The sequence below is a fragment of the Erinaceus europaeus genome, chromosome 17 (assembly GCF_950295315.1).
Source record: "Erinaceus europaeus chromosome 17, mEriEur2.1, whole genome shotgun sequence".
In the NCBI taxonomy this organism is placed as follows: domain Eukaryota; kingdom Metazoa; phylum Chordata; class Mammalia; order Eulipotyphla; family Erinaceidae; genus Erinaceus; species Erinaceus europaeus.
This window is the reverse complement of record NC_080178.1, coordinates 152675-171896: the sequence shown is the minus strand read 5'-3', so window position 1 is coordinate 171896 and position 19222 is coordinate 152675. Positions and strand designations below refer to the sequence as shown.

The 19222-nt window shown below is 59.3% G+C and overlaps 1 protein-coding gene and 1 non-coding gene across 2 annotated transcripts; one reads left to right on the top strand and one right to left on the bottom strand.

Annotated features, from left to right (window-relative positions):
* Positions 1-10199: 10199 nt before the first annotated feature.
* On the bottom strand, positions 10200-10334 carry LOC132534202 (small nucleolar RNA SNORA41). Its single transcript, XR_009545875.1, has one exon. It is a non-coding gene; the product is annotated as a small nucleolar RNA SNORA41 (small nucleolar RNA).
* Positions 10335-18165: 7831 nt separating this feature from the next.
* On the top strand, positions 18166-19222 carry LOC103125734 (interferon-induced transmembrane protein 3-like). Its single transcript, XM_007536559.2, has 2 exons — positions 18166-18497; positions 18926-19222. Exons 1-2 carry the CDS (start codon positions 18342-18344, stop codon positions 19070-19072), a joined length of 303 nt encoding a protein of 100 aa, XP_007536621.1. The 5' UTR covers positions 18166-18341; the 3' UTR covers positions 19073-19222.

The window sequence follows — 19222 nt, the reverse complement described above, 5'->3', positions numbered from 1 at the left end:
GGGGTAAAGCAGGCACTGGAAAGTAGGTCCCAGGATGTGGCATGGCATACACAGCCAGCCCTTCTCTGCTGGTCTGGAACCAGTGCTGGGTGCAGGCTGGGGGCCGGTGGGGAGTGGAGGGCCAGGCTGTGCAGTGTATCTGTCCTGACAGCATTTCAGAGTCACAGTCCCTAACTTAACACAGGACATGGATCTGACTACCCTGCAGCCTCCCTTTTGGCTCAGCATTCATTTCTGTTTAATTTATTTTTCTTTATTTTCTTTTTCTTTTTGTAGAGACAGAGGGGGAGAGAGAGAATGAACTACAGCTCCAAAGCTTCCTCCAGCATGGTGGGGTTGGGTTCGAACCTGGACATGCACATGGCAAAGCAATCCACTATCCACGTGGGCCACTTTGCTGGCCCTATCAGTTTGTTTTAAAGATTGATTTATTAACAACAATAAGAGGGAGGACCAGAGCACCACTGTGAGGAAAGGGATGCTGGGACAGTGTTTTATTCACTACCCCCCTCCTGTGCCACAGCACTATTTATTTATTGATTGGTTTATGGCACCTAGGAGGCTGATTTTAGAATCATTTCAAAAAATGTATTTATTATTTATTTATTTTTAATCATTCAATGCTCTTTTCTCTTGTATTTCCTTTGGGATTTTTATTTTTTTTCAAAATTTTCTTTTTAATTTACTTATTTCCTTTTGTTGCCCTTGTTGTTTTATTGTTGTTGGATAGGACAGAGAGAAATGGGGAGAGGAGGGGAAGACAGAGAGGGGGAGAGAAAGACAGACACCTGCAGACCTGCTTCACCGCCTGTGAAGCGACTCCCCTGCAGGTGGGGAGCCGGGGGTATGAACCGGGATCCTTACGCCAGTCCTTGCACTCTGCGCCACATGTGCTTAACCCGCTGTGCTACTGCCTGACTCCCTAAAAATGTATTTATTTTTAAGATAGAGCCAGCCAGGCAGAGACAAAAGAAGGGTGAAAGAAAGCGCAGTGGGTAGGGTAGACAGCACGATGGTTCTGCAAATGGCTTTCCCTGCCTGAGGCTCCAAGGCCCCAGTTCCATCCCCTAGCACCACCGTCAGCCAGAGCTGAGTAGGGCTCTGGTGTCTCTGTATCATTTATGTATCTTTTTATCATTAGAATAAATACAGTTCAGGGGCCGGGTGGTGGCGCACCTGGTTGAGTGCACATATTACAACGCGCAAGGACCCGAGTTTGAGCCTCCGGTCCCCACTTGCAGGGGGAAAGCTTTGCAAGTGGTGAAGCAGTGCTGCAGGTCTCTCTCTCTCTCACCCTCTTGCTTTCTGGCTGTGTCTATTTAATAAATAAAAATATTTTAAAATAAAAAAGAATAAAGTTCATAAAAGAGAGAGAGACTGCAGCACCAAGCGTCCTTCAGTGTGGTGGGGGCCAGGCTCAAACATGGCTCTTGCCCTTGACAAGGCAGGGCACTACCCAGGTGACCTATTTTGCTGGCCTCGCTCACTTAAAAAATATTTTATTTATTTATTTATTTATTTATTGGAGAGAGAGAAATTGAGAGGGGAGGGGGAGTTAGGGAGAGAGATACCTGCAGCCCTGCTTCACTACTCGTGAAGTTTTCCCCCTGCAGGTGGGGACCAGGGGCATGAACCTGGGTCCTTGTGCCCTCTAATGTGAGCACTTAAGCAGGTGTGCCACCGCCTGGCTCCTCCCACTCACTTTTAAAAACTTTGCTTAATTTCTACGTTAAAGACATGTTTCTGCTTAATAGGATGGAATGCCCCTGCCCCCCAGCCTGAGTCTTTGTGTCATTTTGTCTTCAGCTGGTGACACTGCTTCACCTGAGTCGTGGTCTCTTGGTCACTGTTTGGGGCAAAGTAACATACACCGGTGTCAGGTGGTAGGAGAGGCCACCTGTCCCCTCCGGAGCCGGGACCCCCCAACAGTGGCTTCTTCCAAAGTGGAAACAAAGGCTTTTATAGGGTGGGGACGGAGCTAGCCTATTCATGCAAATGAGGCTCCACCAGTGCAGTTCTGATTGGTGGGGAGTTACGGTGATGACCAATCAGGTGCTGAGGCTTGTAAAGCTTGGCTCCACTTGGACCAGCTGGAACCTGGGTCACCTGGAGTGGGAGCCCAGCCCCCCTGCCCCAGAGCCCTGCCCCCCAATCCCTGGCTCCTGCTCCCCAATCCCCCCTAACTTTTTGCCTCCCACCCCAATCCCTGGACTCTGGCCCCCGGCCCCCCAACCCCTTAACCTGACCTCTGCTCCCCATCACCCTGGCCCCCAGCCCCAGATCTGTGGGTTACAGTGGTGTGGGGGACTGGGTCTGGAACCGCTGAGCCTCAAGGCGGGGAAGCCCCTTGCAGTCTCCCCAGCCTGCACGGTGGTGCACCAAGCGGTCTGGCAGCCGGGGTGCGGTGGCTGAGCTCCCGACTTGCAAGCACGCAGTTCCAGGATCCACCCGGGGCCAAGTGCCGGACTGCTGCTCTGGCCTCTGCGCTAACTCTCCATGCTCGTGAAATAATTGCACTGAACAGGGTGAAGAGAGCGTTCTGGGGTCACTTGGCCTGCACAGCCTGGCTCTCTGCTGCCCGCTGGATTGATGATGAGAGAGGATCTCCAAAATTAAGCCCCTGACTGTACTTGTGAGGTGCTTCAGCAAGAGTGTGTGTTTGTTTAGAGTGTGTCTACGCTTAGATAGAAAATTTATGGAAGGCCCTAAGAGCATTTGTTAAGTGTGAAAAGACGCCTGCTTCCCAGCTCTGGAGAAAGAGAAGCCCACTCTCACTGTTACCCAGGTGAAGACATCTGTAGCTGACCATGCCAGCCTAGGGCGATTCAGGAACATCTCTACCCCCGAAGCTATCAAGGTGAAACACCCTGCAGGCAGACAGCCACAGCAAAAAGGGCCAAAGTGCCAGTCTAACTCGCCACACCTGCTTCTGTAACCAGGGCCAGCTTCTGCAGTGCCAGGGGCTCCGAGACTAGCACTGGACCCTTGCTCAGGGTGCACAGGGTGGTCAAGACTCGCGGTCTGCGTGAATAAACTCCTTTCTCCTTCACCCACCTTGGCTCCAGTCTCTTTAATGTCCAGTAGACTTCCTTAACAAAGTGTGTATTGACCGGCAGACAAAGGACAGGGAGCCAGAGGTGTCCGGCACCGGCCGTGCGGTGGTGGGGCCTGAACTGGGTGCCCATAGTGCTGCGCCCCATCTTCGTGGCTGACACGGGCTGCTTGCGGGGGCTACTCGGTTCTGGAGCAGAGAGCACCCTGAAGCAGGCGACATCAGCCAGGAGCTCGCACTGCTCCTGCAGTAGAGTCTGGGTGCAGCTGCTCTGCTCTCCACGAGGGGCCCTGAGCTCCGCCAGAGAGGCCAAGCCCCATGTCCCGCACGGCCTCTAGCGCCGCCTGTACCAAGAGTGGGGGTCGGGTCAGGCCTGGGGTGAGCCCCCAGCCAGCCTTCCTGCCCCTCCAGCTAACCCTCTCCATCCCCCTGCCAGCCGCCCACTGGGTCCCCTGCCCCTTCCAGCCGCCCACTGGCCCACTGGGTCCCCTCCCCAGCCAGTCGCCCCCCCGCAGGGTCCCCTCCTCCTGCCAGCCCCCCCCCCCCGCAGGGTCCCCTCCCCAGCCAGCCGCCCACTGGGTCCCTCCCCAGCCAGCCGCCCACTGGGTCCCCTCCCCAGCCAGCCGCCCACTGGGTCCCCTCCTCCTGCCAGCCGCCCACTGGGTCGCCTCCTCCTGCCAGCCGCCCGCAGGGTCCCCGCCCCCCTGCCAGCCGCCCACTGGGTCCCCTCCCCCTGCCAGCCGCCCGCAGGGTCCCCTCACCCTGCCAGCCGCCCACTGGGTCCCCTCCCCCTGCCAGCCGCCCACTGGGTCCCCTCCCCCTGCCAGTCCCCCGCAGGGTCCCCTCCCCCTGTCAGCCGGCCACTGGGTCCCCTCCCCTGCCAGCCGCCCACTGGGTCCCCTCCTCCTGCCAGCAGCCCACTGGGTCCCCTTCCCCTGCCAGCCGCCCAATGGGTCGCCTCCCCCTGCCAGCCGCCCACTGGGTCCCCTCCCCCTGCCAGCCGCCCACTGGGTCCCCTCCCCCTGCCAGCCGCCCACTGGGTCCCCTCCCCCTGCCAGCCCCCCCCCCCCCGCAGGGTCCCCTCTCCCTGCCAGCCCCCCCCCGCCCCCCGCAGGATCCCCTCCTCCTGCCAGCCGCCCACTGGGTCCCCTCCTCCTGCCAGCCGCCCACTGGGTCCCCTCCCCCTGCCAGCCCCCCCCCCCGCAGGGTCCCCTCTCCCTGCCAGCCCCCCCCCCCGCAGGGTCCCCTCCCCCTGCCAGCCGCCCACTGGGTCCCCTCCCCCTGCCAGCCCCCCACTGGGTCTCCTCCTCCTGCCAGCCGCCCCCCCCCGCAGGGTCCCCTCCTCCTGCCAGCCGCCCCCCTGCAGGGTCCCCTCTCCCTGCCAGCCGCCCCCCGCAGGGTCCCCTCCTCCTGCCAGCCGCCCACTGGGTCCCCTCCTCCTGCCAGCCGCCCACTGGGTCCCCTCCTCCTGCCAGCCGCCCACTGGGTCCCCTCCCCCTGCCAGCCGCCCACTGGGTCCCCTCCCCCTGTCAGCCGCCCACTGGGTCCCCTCCCCCTGCCAGCCGCCCACTGGGTCCCCTCCCCCTGCCAGCCGCCCCCCCGCAGGGTCCCCTCCCCCTGTCAGCCGGCCACTGGGTCCCCTCCTCCTGCCAGCCGCCCACTGGGTCCCCTCCCCCTGCCAGCCGCCCCCCGCAGGGTCCCCTCCCCCTGCCAGCCCTCCCCCCCCCCCGCAGGGTCCCCTCCCCTGCACCCTTGCATTCTGGGGACCCGCCTGATTCTGTTTTGGGGACCGTGGGCCGACGGGGGAGAGGGGCTCCGACCCGCAGCCGCCAGGGGGCGCGCAGCCCGCGCGGTGGGACAGGAGCGGGGGGCAGGGAAGCTACGGAGGACCCTGGGGGGGGCTGGGCGAGGGGGCGCGGCGTCCGGGGTGCGGGGTGCGGCGTCCCGAGGGCCAGGTGGGGCAGCGGGCAGAGGACCGGCCTCTCCAGAAGCCTTGCGCCTGCGCAGACGGTACTCTGCTCCCCTCCCCCCTCCGCAAATCTTGACGAAACTGTGCGGGGGGAGGGGTCTCCGCGGGTGTGTGTGAGTGGGGGTCCCCGGAGGCGGGGGAGGGGTCCCTGTGGCGGGCCGGGGGAGGGGTGTCTGTGGGGAGCCGGGGGAGGGGTGTCTGGCCTTGGGGGTAGGGTGGGGTGGGGTGGGCGCGGCTGGGGGCACGCGGGTGGGGGCTGCGGGTGGGGGCTGCGGGTGCCCTGCCTTCCGCCCTGGGCTGCGCTTCCCAGAAGTGACTGCTCTCTCTCTCTCGGGTCTGGGCGCGTCTCCGCGCGTGCGAAGGGGCCTTGGCGTGTGACGCCCTGGAGGCGGCCACAGGGGAGACGCCCACTCAGCGGCCCGGCCCCGCGACCCTGCCCCCAGCCCGGCGGCCGCTGCCCGGACTCCCCCAGACTCGCCTGCGGGAACGGGCCCTTCTGGGGTGCAGCCCCCACACAGACACGCGTCCTGCGCGAGAGAGAATCCAGGCCGAGCCCCGGGCCTCCGTGCGGGGACCCTCCCCTGGGCCCGTTTCTGTCCCGCTGGCGGGTGACAGCGCCCTGTCAGCAGGCCTGGACTTGGGAGAAGAGAGAGGAGCGTGCCCAGCACTAGGGAGTGTCCGCCCGCCCGCCTAGCGAGCCCGGTCTCAGGAACAGCACTCAGTGCTCAGCGGCCTCAGAAGCTGCTGCTGGGAGGGAGGGAGGGGTCGCAGGTCTGGGGGGGAGAAGGGGTCACAGGTCTGGGGGGGAGAAGGGGGAGCAGGTCTGGGGGGGAGAAGGGGTCACAGGTCTGGGGGGGAGAAGGGGGAGCAGGTCTGGGGGGGAGAAGGGGTCACAGGTCTGGGGGGGAGAAGGGGGAGCAGGTCTGGGGGGAGAAGGGGGAGCAGGTCTGGGGGGGAGAAGGGGGAGCAGGTCTGGGGGGGAGAAGGGGGAGCAGGTCTGGGGGGAGAAGGGGGAGCAGGTCTGGGGGGGAGAAGGGGGAGCAGGTCTGGGGGGGAGAAGGGGTCGCAGGTCTTGGGGGGAGAAATGGGAGCAGGTCTGGGGGGGAGAAGGGGGAGCAGGTCTGGGGGGGAGAAGGGGGAGCAGGTCTGGGGGGGAGAAGGGGGAGCAGGTCTGGGGGGGAGAAGGGGGAGCAGGTCTGGGGGGGAGAAGGGGGAGCAGGTCTGGGGGGAAGAAGGGGGAGCAGGTCTGGGGGGGAGAAGGGGGAGCAGGCCTGGGCCGGGAGAAGGGGGAGCAGGTCTGGGGGGGAGAAGGGGGAGCAGGTCTGGGGGGGAGAAGGGGGAGCAGGTCTGGGGGGGAGAAGGGGGAGCAGGTCTGGGGGGGAGAAGGGGGAGCAGGCCTGGGCCGGGAGAAGGGGGAGCAGGTCTGGGGGGGAGAAGGGGGAGCAGGCCTGGGTGTGGAGAAGGGGGAGCAGGTCTGGGCCGGAAGAAGGGGGAGCAGGTCTGAGCCGGGAGAAGGGGGAGCAGGTCTGTGTTAGTGAGCTAAAATCAAACCACCATCCACTGCAAGGAAGCAAAAGATGTTTATTCACGAATTCGAATCCGGGCCGAGTGGTGACTGACAGCAGTCCACCAGCTCGACCCCGAACAGGGCTCAAACCACACAATTTATAGGATTTCTGAATACACTCAGGGAGGGGGAACACATCACCTTATCAACCTATATCCAATAACAGGCTATAGAAAACGCAAAATCCAATCATTTCAAACTTAGTAAAAGCATGATCCATTCAAAGCAAAGCGCGGGCTGGTTTCAAACATTGCAAAATCACACAGCCAATAGAATCTAGCCAGGTAGGGTCACCACATCCTCCCGCCATCAGCTGCCCCTTCCTAGAAAATAATTTCCTTGTGCAAAGGCCCTGATAAGCCTTGCCTGTTTGCAGGGTCTTGGTAAACAACCAGTGACTTAATGATTAGGTCCTGTTTCTAGAGGAAAGGGCAAGGAATTTTCCATCTCACACTAAGCAGAAAAGCAACTATACTTAAAACTTTAAAACTACTACACCTAACAGTCTGGGCCGGGAGAAGGGGTCGCAGGCCTGGGCCGGGAGAAGGGGTCACAGGCCTGGGCCGGGAGAAGGGAGCCACCAGCAGTCGCCCCAGCGAGGGCCAGGAACCTGCCGGGACTGGCACGGCTCCCCCACCCCACTCCACCAGCAGCTGAGGCCTGTGTGGCCGGGCCTGGCGGGACTGGGCGCAGGGGGGCTGTGGAGCCTGCTCTGCGCTCTCTTAGCCCAGAGACCCTGCCCGATTTTCTGGCCTCCTGAGAGGCCGGGTGTGAGGGGCTGAGGGCTCACCTTGCCTGGGCTCAGCCCACAGCCAGAGTCAGGCTGCAGGGGTCCTGGGAGGAAGGTGGGGGTCCAGGGAGGAAGGTGGGGGTCCCAGGAGAAAGATGGAAGTCCTGGGAGGAAGGGGGGGTTCCAAGAGGAAGATGGCGTCACATCACAGGCCCCACCTCACCACACCTTGGAGGAGAGCCAGGTTTCCGTGGAGAGGACTCCCCAGCTTAGCTTGGGCAGAGATCTCTGTAGCCGTGGAGAGGACTCCCCAGCTCAGCTAGGACAGAGATCTCTCTAGCCGGCCGTGGAGAGGACTCCCCAGCTCAGCTAGGACAGAGATCTCTGTAGCCGTGGAGAGGGCTCCCCAGCTCAGCTCGGGCAGAGGTCTCTCTAGCCGTGGAGAGGACTCCCCAGCTCAGCTAGGACAGAGATCTCTCTAGCCGGCCGTGGAGAGGACTCCCCAGCTCAGCTAGGACAGAGATCTCTGTAGCCGTGGAGAGGACTCCCCAGCTCAGCTCGGGCAGAGATCTCTCTATCCATGGAGAGGACTCCCCAGCTCAGCTCGGACAGAGATCTCTCTAGCCGTGGAGAGGACTCCCCAGCTCAGCTAGGACAGAGATCTCTGTAGCTGTGGAGAGGACTCCCCAGCTCAGCTCGGGCAGAGATCTCTCTATCCGTGGAGAGGACTCCCCAGCTCAGCTCGGGCAGAGATCTCTCTAGCCGTGGAGAGGACTCCCCAGCTCAGCTAGGACAGAGATCTCTGTAGCCGTGGAGAGGACTCCCCAGCTTAGCTCGGGCAGAGATGTCTAGCCGTGGAGAGGACTCCCCAGCTCAGCTCGGGCAGAGATCTCTCTAGCCGTGGAGAGGACTCCCCAGCTCAGCTCGGGCAGAGATCTCTGTAGCCGTGGAGAGGACTCCCCAGCTCAGCTCGGGCAGAGATCTCTAGCCATGGAGAGGACTCCCCAGCTCAGCTCGGGCAGAGATCTCTCTATCCGTGGAGAGGACTCCCCAGCTCAGCTCAGACAGAGATCTCTGTAGCCGTGGAGAGGACTCCCCAGCTCAGCTCGGGCAGAGATCTCTAGCCATGGAGAGGACTCCCCAGCTCAGCTCGGGCAGAGATCTCTCTATCCGTGGAGAGGACTGCCCAGCTCAGCTAGGACAGAGATCTATCTAGCTGTGGAGAGCAAACCAAGGAGCCTCCCAGGGAGGGTCACCACTCGGCATGGCATGGCGGCTGCGCAGGGACACAGTTTCTGGGGTGACCCTGTCTGTCGGCCTAGTGTGCTGGCGAGTGTGGCTTCCCTGTGCCCTTCTCCAGCAGGGTGGCTGCCCTGCCCTGTATGGGGGTCCCTCAGTGCTGAGAGGGTTTATGCCCTTGATGGCATGTGGGTCACCTACACAGGAGGTGAGGCAGCTTCTTCTTATTTTTTAATATTTTATTTATTTTCTCTTTTTTGTCCTTGTTGTTTTTCATGGTTGTTGTAGTTATTATTGTTATTGATGTTGTTGTTGTTGGATAGGACAGAGAGAAATGGAGAGAGGAGGGGAAGACAGAGAGGGGAGAGAAAGACAGACACCTGCAGAACTGCTTCACCGCCTGTGAAGCGACACCCCACAGGTGAGGAGCCGGGGGCTCGAACTGGGATCCTTATGCCGGTCCACGTGCGCTCAACCTGCTGTGCTACCGCCGGACTCTGGAGGCAGCCCCTTCTTTCCCCTCTCCTCCCTTCCCTTTACCTTTTCTTTCTTTTCTTTTGTTGTTTTATAAAGGTTATTTGTGCTTTTTAATTAATTTATTTACTTATTTAATAGAAACCCATAGAAATCAAGAGGGAAGGGGAGATGAGGGAGCAGGAAACACCTGCAGACCTGCTTCACCACTTGGGAAGCTCCTCCCTGCTGGCTTAACCTGGGTCTCTGTGCCTGGGGACATGTGCACTCAACAGGCTGCACCTCTACTCTGGCCTCCGTCCTTTTTCCTCCCTTCCTCCTTCCTTTCCTTCCTCTCGCTTTTTAAAAAAATATTTATTTATTTATTTCCTTTTTGTTGCCCTTGCTTTTTTTTTTTTTCATTATTGTTGTAGTTATTACTGTTGTTGATGTCGTCATTCTTGGATAGGACAGAGAGAAATGGAGAGAGGAGGGGAAGACAGAGAGGGAGAGAGAAAGACAGACACCTGCAGACCTGCTTCACCGCCTGGGAAGCGACTCCCCTGCCGGTGGGGAGCCGGGGGCTCGAACCGGGATCCTCATGCCGGTCCTTCTGCTTCAAGCCACGTGTGCTTAGCCCACTGCGCTTCTACCCTACTCCCTTCCTCTCCCTTTTTAATTGATTAATTTGAGTAGAGATAGAGAAAGATTGAAAGGGAAGGGGAAGAGAGAGCAAGACCTGCGGCCCTGCTTCCCCACTTGTGAAACCTCCCTCATGTAGATGGGGGCCTGGAGCTTGAGCCTGGGTCGCGAGCACTGTCACTTGTGTCTTCCACCAGCTGCATGGCTGCCTGGGCCCTACTCTCTCTCTCTCTCTCTCTCTTTCCTCCTGCTCCTCCTCCTTCCCTCTCCTCCTCTTTCTTTGTTACTGGGGTTTCACTACACCATGCTGACAGTTTCCAGACGGAGTGAGAGACTGAGGATGTGGTGATTAAAAAGTTCCAGGCTTAACCCCCACACACACACCACCAGAAGCCAGAGCTAAGCAGTGTCCTGGTGACTCTCGCTCTGATTAAAATACATACTGGCTGCATTCTAATATGTCAGGTCACAAAGGAAGTGGGGGAGAAACCTCACCACACCTTGACAGCAGAAGTTCCTAGTCTTTTTTAGTTTTTTAATTTCCCCCCCTTGTTTGTCACACTTATGCCAACTTTCTGTTTTGCTAGGCAAGAGGTGTTTAAATTTGTGTCACAATCTCTTTCTCACAGAGGAATGTCACAACTGCTACCATAAGAACAGTTGTATGTTAGTAGCTGTGGATTTTTTTCTTTTAATGTCATGTCATTTAAATGCAATGTCCTGCCTCTACCCATACAGACCTATGAAATATCCTATCTTCTTGTTTCAACATTAGTCAACAGCCCAAACTATTGCAGTTTTTATGCTGCACATATCTGTGTGTGTGTCTGGAATTAACCTCATTACATTAAAAAGGAATTTTACCTTTAATAAAAAAATTAAAAATCAGAGATTGCATTATTATTTTTGGATAGTCAAAAATAAAATACATACTATATATACATATATATTTAAATAAGCACCTAAGGCTGGAGAGAGAACACCATGGGGCAGACTCCTGTGCCTGACGTTCCAAGGTCCCAAGTTCAAGCCCTCACACCACCATAAACAGAGCTGAGCAGGGCTGAGCAGGGCTCTGGTAAGAAGCAAAACAAACGACAAAATTGTGGGAGAACATGCATCTGAGGACCCAGGCTTGCGCCTGTTTTAGATTGGCACACACCATGATTTGGTCAACTGCTCTGTAGGACTGACAGCGCCTATAACTCCTCAGAAACCACTGGTGTCTGGCACCAGAGCACTGGAGCAGGAGCAGGAGCAGGAGAAGAGCAGGAGATGGAACTAGAGCTGGAGTCAGAGCCAGAGCTGAAATGGAGCAGGAGCCAGAGCTGGAGCTGGAGCCAGAGCTGGAACCAGAGCAAGAGTGGAGCAGGAGCCAGAGCAGGAGCCAGAGCTGGAGCTGGAACCAGAGCAAGAGTGGAGCAGGAGCAGGAGCCGGAGCCGGAGCCAGAGCTGGAGCCGGAGTAGAAGCAGGAGCTGGAGCCAGAGCTGAAGCCAGACCAGGAGAGGAGCTGGAGCCGGAGCTGGAACCAGAGCAAGAGTCGAGCCGGAGCTGGAGCCGGAGCCGGAGCTGGAGCCAGAGTAGAAGCAGGAGCCAGAGCCAGAGCAGGAGCTGGAGCCAGAGCTGGAGTAGGAGCAGGAGCAGGAGCAGGAGAGGAGCCGGTGCAGGAGCAGGAGCTGGAGCAGGAGAGGAGCCGGAGCTGAAACCAGAGCAGGAGACAAGCAGGAGCAAGAGCCCAAGCCAGAGCAGGAGAGGAGCCAGAGCAGGAGCAGGAACCGGAGCCGGAGCCGGAGCCGGAGCTGGACCAGGAGAGGATCTGGAGCCACTGAACAGGAGAGGAGCTGGAGCCACGGAACAGGAGAGGATCTGGAGCCACGGAACAGGAGAGGAGCTGGAGCCACGGAACAGGAGAGGAGCTGGAGCCACGGAACAGGAGAGGAGCTGGAGCCACGGAACAGGAGAGGAGCTGGAGCCTGAGCTGGAGAGGAGCCAGAGCCAGAGCCGGAATGAACAAAGTTGCTAGGGAAGTGTGTGACCTCTTGGTTCTTGGAGCCACAGATCTGCTAAAATGATGTATGGAGTTAGTAGAATCGTTGAAATACTGTGCTTGTCAGAAGTCCTACATCTATGCTATGCCTGCCTGCAACCCTTTCCCAGGGCTCCTTCTTCATTTCATTCCCCTTGGTGAATCATGATGCTTTTTTGCTGGTACAACTTCTGTCCTTCATTGTACCCTGTATTCAAAGGAGCCTGGTGGTCAGAGTGACACAGGCAGGGTGTTGCCATGCTGCAGGGTAAGCTTAGGTCTCAGCATGTATTTGATTGGTTTGGATTTTGTCAGCCTACCTAGAGACTGATTTCCTAGAGGACCACAGGAGCAACTCAGGCAAAACAAACAAAATAAAAAACTGAAGGAGGAAAAAAAAACCCTGAAGGATAGAGGGAAACACAGCACAGTCCCAAACTCCCTCCAGTGCCCTGGGGGCCTTGTAGGGAAACCCTGAGGCCTTCCAGGTGAGGTCACCTTCCTGGCCCCACTTCCTTTCTTTGTTTTTACTTTGCTAAGTTTTTAAAAAATATATTTATTTGTTTATTCCCGTTTGTTGCCCTTGTTTTTTTATTGTCGTAGTTATTATTGCTGTCATTGATGTTGTTGTTAGATAGGACAGAGAGAAATGAAGAGAGGAGGGGAAGACAGAGAGGGGGAGAGAAAGACAGACACCTGCAGACCTGCTTCACCACCTGTGAAGCGACTCCCCTGCAGGTGGGGAGCCGGGGCCGGAACCGGGATCCTTATGCCGGTCCTTGCACTTTGCACCACCTGTGCTTAACCCGCTGCCCTCCCGCCCGACTCCCACTTTGCTAAGTTTTATCTACTTATTAACAAGAAGGAAGGTGGAGAAAGAGGACCAAGCATCACTCTGGCATCCGGGCATGTAACAAGGTGGTATAAAAAGTAGAGTGGGGGAGACAGCATAATGGTTACACAAAGAGACTCTTAATGCCTGAGGCTTCAAAGTCCAGGGTTCAATCCCCCACAACATCGTAAGCCAGATCTGAGCAGTGCTCTGATAAGAACAAAAACAAAAACAAACCCTAAACACAGGCCAGCAAGTTGGCAGTGTTGGGTGGTGCACCTGCTAGTGGTGTGTGTATGTGTGTGTGTGTGTGTGTGTGTGTGTGTGTGTGACCTGGTCCAAGCCCCACAGCAATGGAGGCAGCTCCAGCACTGTGGTGTCTCTCTCTCTCTCTCTCTCTTTCTCTCCCGAACTGAGAAAGCTGACCCACAGCAGTGAAAACCCAGTGACAACAATAAAAATAAGTAAATAAATGTCTTCTCCCAAGTGTCAAGTCATATTTTTATTTTGCTCAAACTGTCTTGTGTTGTCCACATTCAACCCTGCTCAAGTGGTCAGGGCATCTCTGCTCTCCTGGGTCTGGTTCACAACTGGGAGTTGGGAGGTGGTTTGCCCAGGAGAGTGTGCCCCAGCTGGTGTTGGGAGATGGTTTGCCCAGGAGATCATGCCCCAGGTGGTGTTGGAAGATGGTTTGCCCAGGAGAGTGTGCCCCAGGTGGTGTTAGGAGATGGTTTGCCCAGGAGATCATGCCCCAGGTGGTGTTGGGAGATGATTTGCCCAGGAGATCCTGCCCCAGCTGGTGTTGGGAGATGGTTTGCTCAGGAGAGTCTGCCCCAGCTGGTGTTGGGAGATGGTTTGCCCAGGATATCCAGCCCCAGGTGATGTTGGAAGATGGTTTGCCCAGGAGAGTGTGCCCCAGGTGGTGTTAGGAGATGGTTTGCCCAGGAGATCATGTCCCAGGTGGTGTTGGGAGATGGTTTGCCCAGGAGATCATGCCCCAGGTGATGTTGAGAGATGGTTTGCCCAGGAGAGTGTGCCCCAGGTGGTGTTAGGAGATGGTTTGCCCAGGAGATCATGTCCCAGGTGGTGTTGGGAGATGGTTTGCCCAGGAGATCCAGCCCCTGGTGGTGTTGGGAGATGGTTTGCCCAGGAGATCATGTCCCAGGTGGTGTTGGGAGATGGTTTGCCCAGGAGAGTGTGCCCAGGTGGTGTTGGGAGATGGTTTGCCCAGGAGATCATGTCCCAGGTGGTATTGGGAGATGGTTTGCCCAGGAGAGTGTGCCCAGGTGGTGTTGGGAGATGGTTTTCCCAGGAGATCATGTCCCAAGTGGTGTTGGGTGATGGTTTTCCCAGGAGAGTGTGCCCCAAGAGGTGTTGGGAAATGGTTTGCCCAGGAGAGTGTGCCCCAGGTGGTGTTGGGAGATGGTTTGCCCAGGAGATCCAGCCCCAGGTGGTGTTGGGAGATGGTTTGCCCAGGAGATCATGCCCCAGGTGGTACTGGGAGATGGTTTGCCCAGGAGATCATGCCCCAAGTGGTGTTGGGAGATGGTTTGCCCAGGAGAGTGTGCCCCAGGTGGTGTTGGGAGATGGTTTGCCCAGGAGATCCAGCCCCAGGTGGTGTTGGGAGATGGTTTGCCCAGGAGATCCAGCCCCAGGTGGTACTGGGAGATGGTTTGCCCAGGAGATCATGCCCCAGGTGGTGTTGGGAGATGGTTTGCCCAGGAGATCATGTCCCAGGTGGTGTTGGGAAATGGTTTGCCCAGGAGATCCAGCCCCAGGTGGTGTTGGGAGATGGTTTTCCCAGGAGATCATGCCCCAGGTGGTGTTGGGAGAAGGTTTGCCCAGGAGAGTGTGCCCCAGGTGGTGTTGGGAGATGGTTTGCTCAGGAGATCATGTCCCAGGTGGTGTTGGGAGATGGTTTGCCCAGGTGATCATGTCCCAGGTGTTGTGGGGAGATGGTTTGCTAGGAGAGTGTGTCCCAGGTGGTGTTGGGAGATGGTTTGCCCAGGAGATCATGTCCCTGGTGGTGTTGGGAGATGGTTTGCCCAGGAGATCATGTCCCAGGTGGTGTTGGGAGATGGTTTGCTAGGAGAGTGTGTCCCAGGTGGTGTTGGGAGATGGTTTGCCCAGGAGATCATGTCCCAGGTGGTGTTGGGAGATGGTTTGCCCAGGAGATCATGTCCCAGGTGGTGTTGGGAGATGGTTTGCCCAGGAGATCATGTCCCAGGTGGTGTTGGGAGATGGTTTGCCCAGGAGAGTGTGCCCCAGGCAGTGAGGGTGCTGTGCTATCTCTCACCATCTCTATCTCTTTCTAACTGGAATCTCAAAGCATGGAATGTCTGCTGAGAGCAGGCAGGAGAGCCACATGGTAAAACGTAAATGAATGGACGTCACCCTGGGCTCAGACCCAGGCTCTGCCCCCCAGGTTTCCCCTGTTGGTCTGACTGTCGGGGAGGTGGGAGAGGTAAGAGATGGACAGTAAAGGAGTCACAGATGTCCATCAAGAAAATGAAGTGCCAGCCATAGGAAAGTCCCCCACCGAGCAGGAAGCCAGTGGCCAGCACATCCTGGAGGGAGCACCACACGTGCCTCCTGAGGGCTGGGTTTCTGGTGCAGGTGGACCCAAGGGCCTGCTGTCTGTACCCCCCACCCCGTGTCATCAGGACACATCAGCACTGTGGCCCCACCCCGGGGTGGCGACCCGGGGCTTGTCTACCTCTGCAGAGTGACCCTCTTTCCTCCAGAGGACCGTGGCTCTGGAGAAGTTGCATGTCCTCCAGTTCTCAGTCCATCACCACCAGACCAAAGGTGCTAGGGCGCATGTCTGTGGTGGTCAAGGCTCCACAAAAGCCCTGGTTTACATGGTGGGGACCCAGCCCAGTCACAGGAAACCCTGCACCTCTGGGCGGGGTCTGGGGCACTTTCTGCCCACTCGAACTTGTCCACACAAGCATAATCCTCAACCCTGCCCCTGCCCCGTGGGCTGTCCCCACACTCCACCATGTGGGCTGTCCCCACAATCCAGCCCCCGCCCTGTGGGTTGTCTCCGCACCCCTGCCCCTGCCCTGTGGGCTGTCTCCACACCCCTGCGCCATGGGCTGTCCCCACAATCCAGCCCCCACCCTGTGAGCTGTCCCCACACACCAATCCCCTAACCCATGGGCTGTTCCCACACCCCTGCCCCTGCCCCATGGGCTGTCCCCACACCCCTGCCCTGTGGGCTGTCTCCACACCCCTGCCCTGTGGGCTGTCTCCACACCCCTGCCACTGCCCTTGCCCTGTGGGCTGTCCCCACACTCCCATCCCCTAACCTGTGAGCTTTCCCCACACCCCTGCCCCGTGGGCTGTCCCTGTACCTCTGCCCCTGCCCCTGTCTCCTGTGCCCCAGGAACAGAAGCCTGGCCTTCCCTGCCTGTGGGGAGCAGTGCTTCCTGGTCCGCACCCCTTCTCATGGGGGCTGTGTGCAGGCTCCTTGCACTGGAGGACTCTGGCTTCAGGGGACCCTAGACCCAATCACATCTCTCACCCAGTCACCCTATTTTCAGTGACTTTTCCCTAAAGATATGCTTCAGAGAGATGCCTTGCCAACCTGGAGCCTGGACATCCTAGGCCTGGGCAGTGGGAAGGGGGGAGAGAGCCTGTCCCTGCGGGCTCGGTGCTAATATGCAGGCCAGGCTCACCAAGGAGTCCCCAGACATGGGGACAGCAGGGTCGGCGCCTGTGGGGGAAGGACAGTGTGGACATGCAGGCCAGGCTCACCAAGGGGTCCCAGACATGGGGACAGCAGGGTCGGCGCCTGTGGGGGAAGGACAGTGTGGACAGACTCCCCTCTGCCTGGTAGTTGGGTCACAGGAACTCCTTCCTGACAGCAAAGCTGTCTCCACCCATGGCCCCCATGGTCTTTCTGTGGGTGCGAGTCAGGGAGAGCAGAGGGTGACCTTCCAGGAGGCCATGTGGAGGTGGGGCACAGGCCCAAGGGGATGGACCATCCAGGCACCCAACCCCCCAGGCCTTGGCCTTCCTGCATGAGGCAGGGGGCAGGGTTGACTGGTGGCCAGTGCATGTCCTGGTCTTCCGGGCCCACAGGTGGTTCACACAGGGAGTCCAATAACTCCATTCAGGCAGACGGTCAGGGCCCCAGGCTCCTCTGGGGCTCCCCACACAGAGTCCCCCCACACAGAGTCCCCCCCACACAGAGTCCCCCCACACAGAGTCCCCCCACACACAGAGTCCCCCCACACACAGAGTCCCCCCACACAGAGTCCCCCACACACAGAGTCCCCCCACACAGAGTCCCCCCCACACAGAGTCCCCCCCACACAGAGTCCCCCCCACACACAGAGTCCCCCCACACAGAGTCCCCCACACACAGAGTCCACACACACACAGAGTCCCCCCCACACAGAGTCCCCCCCCACACAGAGTCCCCCCCACAAAGAGTCCCCCCCACACAGAGTCCCCCCACACACAGAGTCCCCCCACACACAGAGTCCCCCCTACACACAGAGTCCCCCCCACACATAGAGTCCCCCCACACACAGAGTCCCCACACAGAGTCCCCCCACACAGAGTCCCCCACACACAGAGTCCCCCCACACAGAGTCCCCCCACACACAGAGTCCCCCCACACACAGAGTCCCCCCTACACAGAGTCCCCCCACACACAGAGTCCCCCCTACACAGAGTCCCCCCACACACAGAGTCCCCCCACACACAGAGTCCCCCCACACACAGAGTCCCCCCACACACAGAGTCCCCCCACACACAGAGTCTCCCCACACACAGAGTCCCCCCTACACACAGAGTCCCCACACAGAGTCCCCCCCCACACAGAGTCCCCCCCACACAGAGTCCCCACACAGAGTCCACCCCACACAGAGTCCCCCCCCACACAGAGTCCCCCCCCCACAGAGTCCCCCCACACACAGAGTCCCCCCCCACACAGAGTCCCCCCCCACAGAGTCCCCCCCCACAGAGTCCCCCCCCACACAGAGTCCCCCACACACAGAGTCCCCCCTACACACAGAGTCCCCCCCCACAGAGTCCCCCCCCCACACGCACACACGCACACGCACACACACACACGCAGTCGCACACACAGGGTCCCTCCCACACATGCACACACACATGCACACACACGCAGTCCCACACACAGGGTCCCTCCCACACACACGCACACACAGACACACACACGCACACACACACAGTCCCACACACAGGGTCCCTCCCCCACATACGCACACACACACACGCACACACACACAGGGTCCCTCCCACACATGCACACACACATGCACACACACGCAGTCCCACACACCGGGTCCCTCCCACACACACGCACACACACGCACACACAGTCCCACACACAGGGTCCCTCCCCCACCCACACGCGCACACACACAGGCAGTCCCACACACAGGGTCCCTCCCCCCATACACACACACGCAGTCCCACACACGCAGTCCCACACACAGGGTCCCTCCCACACACATGCATACACACACGCATACACACACACACACACACACACGCAGTCCCACACACAGGGTCCCTCCCACACACATGCATACACACACACACACACACACACACGCACACACACACACACGCAGTCCCACACACAGGGTCCCTCCCACACACACACACACACACACACAGAGACAAGCACACAGGGTCCCTCCCACACACTGCCCCCTCCCTCCCCCGTGCCCAGCCTCTTAACACTGGTAGGAAGCAGAGGCTTCTGAGAAAGCAGAAGCGCTGAGCGGTGTTGGGCCGCCTCCCCTGGAGCGCAGCATCCGCACCCAGGAGCCCTCGCCCGCCCGGCAGCATGAGCAGGGACAGATGCCAGGCCCCCGCGGCGTCCACCGTGGTCCACGTCCAGGAGGAGACCGTGCAGCCCGACCACGTCGTCTGGTCCCTGTTCAACACCCTCTTCCTGAACGTCTGCTGCCTGGGCTTCGCGGCCTTCGCCTACTCCGTGAAGGTGGGTGCCGGGTCCCGGGAAGGGCTGAGCTCGGGGTGCTCCCGTGAGGGCGGCCGGGGCCTGCTGGGGGTGTTCGGTGTGAGCGCTGCGGGCGTGAGGACAGCGTCTGGCCCGTGTCTGAGGCTGACCCGCACGCACTGAGTATTTCGGCGTGCGCGTTTCCCCCTTTCTGTCTTGCTAGACAGGACAGATAGACACTGGGAGAGGGACAGGCAGAGACACCTGCAGACCTGCTTCACCGCTGCTGAAGCGGCCCTCTGCAGGGGGAGAGCGGGGCTCGAACCCGGTGCGCCCCACCCGGCCCCTGCAGGAGTGAGCGTGTGGGAATCGGCGTGTGTGGGGTGTGGGGGTGAGTGGAGCGGGGCAGGGGGCCGTGGGGAAGGGCGGAGCTGGGGGCAGCAGGCTGAGTGACAGCCCTTAACCCTCAGTCTAGGGACAGGAAGATGGCGGGCGACCTGGCGGGGGCCCGGAGCCACGCGTCCACCGCCAAGTGCCTCAACATCCTGGCCCTGGTGCTGGGCGTCGTTTTCATCGTCCTCACCATTGTTGTGATGCTGAATCGTGATTCCCGATAAGGATGGAGTCCAGGCCCACGGGGGAGCCGGAATGGGCCCTGCCGCGGCCATGCCCCTCCCCGCAGGCTGCACCCCCAGGCCCCCGCCCCCAGACACCCCCGCTGCCCCCCGGCTTCTCTGCTTGCTGACAATAAAGAGCACGTGTGCGAC

Bases quoted from the DNA above. Each gene is read 5' to 3' on its own strand.
- LOC103125734 (XM_007536559.2), top strand. From the start codon at position 18,342: ATGAGCAGGGACAGATGCCAGGCCCCCGCGGCGTCCACCGTGGTCCAC. The intron at 18,498-18,925 runs GTGGGTGCCGGG...CTTAACCCTCAG, and splicing joins CCTTCGCCTACTCCGTGAAG to TCTAGGGACAGGAAGATGGC.